This window comes from Heterodontus francisci, chromosome 5 (assembly GCF_036365525.1).
Source record: "Heterodontus francisci isolate sHetFra1 chromosome 5, sHetFra1.hap1, whole genome shotgun sequence".
Classification (NCBI taxonomy): Eukaryota; Metazoa; Chordata; class Chondrichthyes; order Heterodontiformes; family Heterodontidae; genus Heterodontus; species Heterodontus francisci.
In genome coordinates, this window is record NC_090375.1 from 59,804,999 (window position 1) to 59,814,132 (window position 9,134).

The 9,134-nt window shown below is 44.3% G+C and overlaps 1 protein-coding gene across 1 annotated transcript in view; it reads left to right on the plus strand.

Annotated features, from left to right (window-relative positions):
• The window catches only part of LOC137369547 (myosin light chain 3-like), a 32,204-nt gene extending 23,333 nt beyond the window's left edge, over positions 1-8,871 (plus strand). Inside the window, exons 5-7 of the mRNA XM_068030813.1 lie at positions 721-798; positions 3,383-3,427; positions 8,676-8,871. Of these exons, the coding sequence (XP_067886914.1) occupies positions 721-798; positions 3,383-3,411 (107 nt within the window). The 3' untranslated portion in view covers positions 3,412-3,427; positions 8,676-8,871. The remainder of the gene's footprint in view (positions 1-720; positions 799-3,382; positions 3,428-8,675) is intronic.
• Positions 8,872-9,134: the final 263 nt, after the last annotated feature.

Here is a 9,134-nt window from a genome sequence, read left to right on the forward strand (position 1 = left end):
GGTTTCAGCCCGTCGCTGGCCACGAGCAATTAGCTTTCCAATATTGGCCAGCACTTTCTTCTTCATGGGGGTTAGAACATGCATGCACGTCTGTTCCCATCCGGTTAGCTCCTGCTGCCTCCAGTTGTGGGTCAGCTTGCTCTGTGAGGGAAAGGTAAATGTGTCAGTGAGTGTTGTGCAATCCATTTAGCTGATGTGCCTGTCATGGTTGAATAGCTGCCAGTGTATGTGGATTTGAGGCTTGCAGTAGTGGTAAGTGTGTAAGGATGAGGTGAAGCCTATGAATCACCATCCTGACTTGGAACTATATCGCCATTCCTTCACTGTCACTGGGTCAAAATCCTGGAACTCCCTTTCTAACAGCACTGTGGGTGTACCTACAGCCCAAGGACTGCAGCGGTTCAAGAAGGCAGTTCACCACCACCTTCTCAAGGGCAATTAGGGATGGGCAATAAATGCTGGCATAGCCAGTGACGCCCACATCCCATGAATGAATAAAAAAAAAATGTTAGGCACCAAGAGATGTCAGGGACTCTTCCCACCAACTCCACTCAGCAGTATCCCCTTCAACAGGGGTCATATTTTAGGATTAAAGAGACAGAGTGTGAGGGGAGAAAATGAGAGGAGAGTAAAAGATTGATTTGAAGCCTGCAGCCATTATTCACAGTGAGGGTTTACCTTTGCTCCTGGTGCTAATGTCACTTCACGGTTTTCCAACAGGTGAGAAGATGACAGAGGACGAGGTGGAGCAGTTGATGGCTGGACAGGAAGATGCCAATGGTTGTATCAACTATGAAGGTAAGTTAGTTAAAACAAAGTCAAGAGCTGAGCCCCATGGCACAGTGAATAAGAGCAGTGGCTTTTGTGGTACTAAATCATACAGTACAGGAAAGTCCCTGCTTTGCACACCTGCAGTTTGTGTTTAGTTACTACATTTGGCCTTAACACTTTTAGATGATGGAAAGACAAATATCTCCAAGGTTCTGATGGAGGGTCACTGACCTGAAACGTTAACTTTGTTTCTCTCTCCACAGATGCTGCCAGACCTGCTGAGTATTTCCAGCACTTTTTGTTTTTGTTTCAGATTTCCAGTATCTGCAGTATTTTGCTTTTATCCAAGGTTCTCAGTCTTGATTGCTATTGGTGATTTCTGCTGGAAAGTGTGTGTGTGTGTATATATATGAAGTTAGGTGAAGACAGGGTCAGGCTTAGCTGTAATCTTCTTCCACAGTCAAATAGGCTGCTACCATGCTCCGTCTTGGTTCACACAAGGAGAATTGGCCATTGTCTTAATATAAGGCTATCAATGTATGTGGAAACATACCTAAACATCAGTCAGCAGCTTCAGGAAAGGCGATGAGAAAACTGGAATAATTAAAAATCTAGATGGAACATGCTGAGTAGGCAGAGACTGGCATTAACTGGCTTGCTTCGGTAGACACTATTGAAATCATCATAGGTGCACCCAAATCTTTAGGAGCAAGTTCTAATTTAATCGTTATTCTTGGGGGATGGGTTGGTACTATCCTTTCATCTCTGGAACTTGAGTTTAGACCCAGTCCAGATTGATGGAATGAAAGTCTCCTTTGTCAGCTGACTGTAAAGTTTCTACATGAATGCATTTTCTTAGTTGCGAGAGGATGAGGCACAGGTAATTCATTATCCCTCAGAGACCAAGGGCTGAATTTGCCCAGGTGGGTCCCAATCCCAACATCGGGATGAATTCTGGGTCAGAAAACTGAAAGTGGCCATGGCTGGACGACGGACACAATCTTCCCTGAGGCGGTCAATTAAGAAGCCACCTCCGGGAGCCCCGTCCAATTAGGAACGGTGGTTAGGTTCTAGCGTTGGGAGGCCCACTCAGCACAGTCCCTTTGTAGGGCCACCAGCTGCCTTTGCTGTCTGGGCAATGCCTGACCATCAATAGGAGCGGCCTATTTGAGTGGGAGGGAAACGGCTGTAGCAGGGAAAGCATTAGCAGAGACAACAATATTCATGAGGTGGTTGCCAGGACATGCCTGCTGCCTGGGGATAAATCCCCTTTGTGAATTACTGCCGGAAAATAAATTCAGACCCTCAAATGAGTCGCAGCTCGGACCTCCCATTGTGAGACCTTCTCTGATCCATTTTCAGGATCCTGACACAGCGGGGGCCTGCTGTGCCATCGGGAAAATCTCTAGTGGCCTGGAAAATTGACAATAAGTGGCTCATTAACATCCTTAATTGGATTCCAGCTGCTGCTGGACGGGTTGTCATTAAACGCACTAGTCTGCCTCCGGGAAATGTGCATGGAGGTGGGAACATATCGGGGAGCTGATCCAACATGCATCTTTCTAAATTTTCTTGCGCCCCTGCCGCCAAAGCCGCCTGGGAAAATTTAGCCTCAATAGTGCGGAAAGTAGCATTCAATTCAGACTGGTTCAATAGAGCATATTTTTAGAGGTTGGAGTCAAAGGACCTTGGATTTAATCTTTGCTGTACCTGACCTGAAGATACTCATTGACAAATATTCAATTTCCAGGACTTCCTCTAACACCAGAACAGTCTGAGTAATTTACTAAAATAGAATCTGGTGCAAACCAGTCCTGCTGATACTATGAGCTAAAGGTTTTCTCCACGCTACTGTATTAGAAAGCGAGAAAGAACTTGCATTTACAAAGTCTTTCATAACCTCAGGACGTTCCAAAGCACTTTGCTGTCAGTGAAGTACATTTGAAGTATAGTTGCTAACATAATCTAGGAAACATGTCAGCCATTTACTGCACAGCAAGGTCCCAAAAACAGCAACATAACAATAACCAGATAATCGGGTTTTTAGTGACATTAGTTGGGAGATTGGCTAGGACGCCAGGAGAACTCCCCTGCTCTTCAAAAAGTGCCATGTAATTTTTATGTCTACCTCATCTGAAATATAGTGCAGCAGTCCCTTAGTACTGTACTGTAGTATCAGCTCAAGTATCTGGATCTCAGTATTATCCACTGGTCTTCTGGACCCCTCTAGAACCTATTACTACACTGGATATCTGGGTCGCTCTAGAGCCTAATGCTAGCTTCACTAAATATCTGGGTCCCTTTGGAGCCCAATGTGATTTTCAAAAAACACTTGGAATCCTTTAGAGCTCAATGCTATCCATGGGACACCTGGGTCCCCCTGAAGTCCAAATGCTAGCTTTACTGGTCACCTGGGTCCCTTTAGAAGCCTATGGCATTACCAGTGAACTACATTCTGTAGGCCTGTTTTAAACATTGAAACTCCCAGGCGAATGGATACTACTAATGATAAACTGGAAACCAAAAAGCTATCATCTCACCTCAGGTATGAGCTAAGTCTTCTACATTTAAGGTTATCAAATAATTAATCTTCCTTTTTGTTATTTTGTAGCTTTTGTAAAGCACATTATGGCTGGCTGAAGACTGGGAGTGCTTGGTAAGCATGTTTCTTTTGCTGAGAAGACTGGTTTATAATTATTAGTACTGTGTTTGCTGTTGAGGTTACCTATAAATCAAGTTTGGTAACTCATGTTACAAGATTTGGGATTAAATGTTACTGGGATCTGGCCTATCAATGGAGTCCCCCAATGAGCTTGTAAGAGCTTCTACCTCCTCTAAACAAGACCATTGATACAGGAAGAAGCGGGGCTGGCAACTCCTAACATTGGAAGATCGCAATTCCCGGAGGAACCACCATTTCTTGGGCGGCAGTACACTGGGTCCAGACTGCCAAATGTTAAAGTGGTCTCCACTTGAGATTGTGGCCTGCACCACTCCCCTCACCTCCATGAAGAAATAACAGAAATTTCATTTCAAACTATTTAAATTTAACCTATTTACAAACTACCACACTAATATGCAGCTTCTTCAGGCAAACAGGTGCCTAATTATTTTATTATTCGCTCACAGGAGGTGAGTGTCACCAGCAAAGTCAACATTTATTACCCATCACTAATTGCCCTTGAGAAGGTGATGGTGAGCTGCCTTCTTGACAACTAAGTGGCTTGCTAGGCCATTTCAGAGGGCTGTTAAGCATCAACCACATTACTGTGGGTCTGGAATGACACATAGGCCAGACTAGGTAAAGACAGCAAATTTCCTTCCCTAAAGGACATTAGTGAACCAGATTGATTCTTATGACAATCCACTAGTTACATGGTTACAACAACTGATACCAGCTTTTTAATTCCAGATTTATATAATTAACTGAATTTAAATTCCCCAACTGCTAGGTGGGATTTGATCTCATGGCTCTGGATCATTAGTCCAGGCCTCTACGTTAATCCCTATGTTACTATGCTATCATTCCCAACAGTATATCATGGCAACATGGCTTCTCACTATTTAAATTAAGGAACTTCCCCCTGACCTCTGGTGGAATTAACAGCAAAGGTCCAGGGCGGACACATCCTGACATCTTTGCTGGGACACACCCACCCCTTGTGCAATTTTTCACCCATTCTATTTTCCCCTCACATCTCTAATATATTCTTCCTGGGCCTCACGAATGAGTCCAGTGGACCAGATGGCCAGGCAGTATGCTCCAAACTAATGCTGCCCTGGCCTGGCAGTATGATGCTCTCCACAGATGAAAAAACAGCTACCACCCTGTCAGGCTCACACGTAAAATAATGGGCACATATCAGACACAGTGCATTGGTTATTGTGTGGGACTAACAACCCAAAAGTCTTGAGTCAAATCCCATCGCTGCAAGTGTGAAATTGAATTCAATCAATCTGGTCATTTAAAACATATTAAAAAATTCTTTCTCAGGATGTAGTTTTTAAAAAATTCATTCATGGGATGTGTGCATTGCTGGCAAGGCCAGCATTTATTGCCCTTCAGAAGGTGGTAGTGAGCTGCCTCCTTGAACTGCTGAAGTCCATGTGGGGTAGGTACACCCATAGTGCTGTTTGGAAGGGAGTTCCAGGATTTTGACCCAGCGAGGAAGTTCCAACATTTGGATCCAGCGACAGTGAAGGAACAGCAATATAGTTCCAAGTCAGGATGATGTGAGGATTGGAGGGGAACCTGCAGGTGGTGGTGTTCCCATGCATCTGCTGCCCTTGTCCTTCCAGGTGGTAGAGTTTGTGGGTTTGGAAGGCGCTGTCTAAGGAGCCTTGGTGATTTGCTGCAGTGCATCTTGTAGATGGTACGCACTTCTGCCACTGTGCGTCGGTGGTGGAGGGAGTGAATATTTGTGGATCAGTCAAGCAGGCTGCTTTGTCCTGGATGGTGTTGAATTTTGAGTGTTGTTGGAGCTGCACCCATCCAGGCAAGTGGAGAGTATTCCATCACACTCCTGACTTGTTGCTTGTGGACAGGCTTTGGCGAGTCAGGAGGTGAGTTAGTCACCACAGGATTCCTAGCCTCTGACCTGCTCTTGTAACCACAGTAATTCTCTGGCTATTCCAGTTCAGTTTCTGGTCAATGGTAACCCCCAGGAAGTTGACAGTGGGGGTTTCAGTGATCGTAATGCCATTGAATGTCAAGGGGAGATGGTTAGATTCTCTCTTGTTGGAGATGTTCATTGCCCAACACTTGTGTGGCATGAATTTTATTTGCCACTTATCAGCCCAAGCCTGGATATTGCCCAGGTCTTGCTGCATATGGACAAGGGCTGCTTCAGTATCTGAGGAGTCCCAAATGGTGCTTAACATTGTGCAATCATCAGCGAACATCCCCACTTCTAACCTTATGATTGAAGGAAGGTCATTGATGAAGCAGCTGAAGATGGTTGGGCCTAGGACATTACCCTGAGGAACTCCTGCAGTGATGTCCTGGAGCTCAGATGATTGACGTCCAACAACCACAACCGTCTTCCTTTGCGCTAGATATGACTGCAACCAGTGGAGAGTTTTCCCCCTGATTCCCATTGACTCCAGTTTTGCAAGGGCTCCTTGATGCCATACTCAGTCAAATGCTGCCTTGATGTCAAGGGCAGTCACTCTCATCTCAACTCTTGAGTTCAGTTTTTTTGTCCAGGTTTGAACCAAGTCTGTAATGAGGTCAGGAGCTGAATGGCCCTGGTGGAACCCAAACTGAGCATCACTGAGCAGGTTATTGCTAAGCAAGTGCCACTTGATAGCACTGTTGACAACGCCATCACTTTACTGATGATTGAGAGTAGACTGATGGGGCAGTAATTGGCCAGATTGGATTTGTCCTGCTTTTTGTGTGCAGGACATACCTAGTCAATTTTCCACATTGCCGGGTAGATGCCAGTGTTGTAGCCGTACTGGAACAGCTTGGCCAGGGACGCGGCAAGTTCTGGAGCACAGTTCTTCAGTACTTTTGCCGGAATGTTGTCAGGGCCCATAGCCTTTGCAGTATCCAGTGCCTTCAGTCGTTTCTTGATATCACGAGGAGTGAATCGAATGGGCTGAAGACTGGCATCTGGGGACTTCAGGAGGAGGCCAAGATGAATCATCCACTTGGTACTTCTGACTGAAGATTGTTGCAAATGCTTCAGCCTTATCTTTTGCACTGATGTGCTGGACTCCTCCATCATTGAGGATGGAAATATTTGTGGAGCCACCTCCTCCAGTTACTTGTTTAATTGTCCACCACCATTCATGACTGGATGTGGCAGGACTGCAGAGCTTAGACCTGATCCGTTGTTTATGGGATCACTTAGCTCTGTCTATCGCATGCTACTCACACTGTTAGCAAGTCCTTGGTTGTAGCTTCACCAGGTTGACACCTCATTTTGAGGTATGCCTGGTACTGCTCCTGGCAGGCCCTCTTGCACTCTTCATTGAACCAGGTTTGGTCCCCTGGCTTGATGGTAATGGTAGAGTGGGCGATATGCCGGGCCATGTGGTTACAGATTCTGGTTGAGTACAATTCTGCTGCTGCTGATGGTCCACAGCACCTCATGGATGCCCAGTTTTGCATTGCTAGATCTGTTTGCAATCTATCCCATTTAGCACGGTTGTAGTCTCACACAACACGATGGAGGGTACCCTCAATGTGAAGACGGGTGTCACTAGGAAGACCAACATTTTATTGCCCATTCTTAGTTGCCCCTGAGAAGGTAGTGGTGGGGCTTCTTCTTGTACTACAGGGATTTGATACAACTGAGTGTTTTACTAGGCCATATTGGTATGGGACTATAAGCTAGATCATGTAAGGATGGCACATTTCATTACAGGACATTAGTGGGTTTTTACAGCAATCCAACACTTTCATGGTCACTTTTACTGATTCCAGCTTTTTATGCCCAATTTTTAAAAAACTGAATTCAAATTCTCAAATTTCCATTTGAACTCATGTTCATGGGGATTACTAGTCCAGTAGCATAACCATTGCACTATCTTACCCCCAAATTGTGGGGTAGCACCAGAAGATTTTCCAGGAAATTAACATAAAAATGCAACTGGTTCACAATCATCCTTCAGGGAAGGAAACCTGCTGTCGTTACCCAGTCTGGTCTATCCATGACTCCAGTCTCACACAACTTGGTTGACTCTTAATCAAGCTGCCTGTTTGTAAAGGCAATTGCTAGAAGGCAGCTCACAGCCACCTTTTCAGAAAGAGACAAGAAATAAATGTGGTGCTGTCAGCATGGGCCACATTGGCTGAACAAATTAAACAAACTTGATAAGAAACTTGAGTAGAGGCATCTATACTCAGGACAAAGCAGTCTGCTACATTGGTACCCCATCCCTGGCTTAAACATCCACTCCCTCCTGCATTGGTATACCATGGCTACAGTGTGTACTATCTATAGGATGCACTAGAGCAACTCACCGAGCTTCTGCAGCAGCTCCTCCCAAACCCTCTGCTAATGAGAAGGACCAGGGCAGCATGTGCATGGGAATGCCATCACCTCTAAGTCACTCACAATTACAATATTATTCCTTCATCATTGCTGGGCCAAAATCCTGGAACTCCCAACCTAACAACTGTGTAGGAAGAACCTTGGTCACATGGACAGCAGTAGTTCAAGAAAAAGGGTCACCACCACCTTCTCAAGGGTACCTTAGGATGGGCACTGAATGACGGTGTTGCTCAGACCCTAAGAATGAATTTAAAGAAAAGATTATCCAATAGCGAACCAGACTCTTCACCTACATTCGAAGAATGAGGGGTGATCTCATTGAAATTTACAAAATTCTTACAGGCCGTGACAGGGTAGATGGGGATAGGATGTTTCCTCTGCCTGGTGGGTCAAGGACAAAGGAACACTGTCTCAGAATAAGGAGCAGGCCATTTAAGACTGAGATGAGGAGGAATTTCTTTACTCAGAGGGCGGTGTATCTGTGGAATTCTCTGCCCCAGAGGGCTGTGGAAGCTCAGTCATTGAACATGCCCAAGACAGAAATCAATATATTTCTGAATACTCACAACATCAAGGGATATGGGGATAGTGGGGAAATATAGCATGGAGATAGATGATCAGGCATGATCTATTTGAATGGCAGAGCAGGCTTGATGGGTCGAATGGCCTACACTTGCTTCTATTTCCTATGATCCTGTGGTCCTACATGGCAATAATCACTGAAATGCAAAGTAATTTCTTGTATGTGAAGCACTTTGGGATGTTTCTGAAGAAATGTGCTAAGGTAATATCTATATAGAGGTGTATTATTTTCCTTTTCTAATTTTCTGGTTCTAATTTGTTCCCTTCATCTTTCTTTTCTTTATAATGCTAACTTTTATGTTTGTTTTCATTTTTCAGGACTTCTCCAGCCTCACACTGGCGCCCTCCCTATTGACTGACAGGATAGTCACCCAGTGAAAGCGTTCCCTCTTACAGCCCTTGGTGATCTCAAACAATCCTCAAATCCCATAAAACGTTTATATTTGTAAAATGTTTTGGTATCTGTGACCTCTCTGTAATCCTGTCAGTAACTAACATCAAGGATTTCCTTGTAATGGCCCAAATGTAATTATTTTCTGCATAATAAAATCAGCCTTTCAAATGGTTTAATGAGATTACAGATTTTTTTAAATAATTAAAATACTTTAAGTCCAAAAATGTGTATTAAAAATAAAATCTACACAATTTACTTAAGGCTCAAAGCCTTTTCAAGAAGCTGAACAGATTTTAATATATGAAGTCACATGAAAACATAGTGCAGGCTGTATTTTCAATTCTGTAAAAGTGCTTAAATTTCCAACAGAGTCACTTATACAA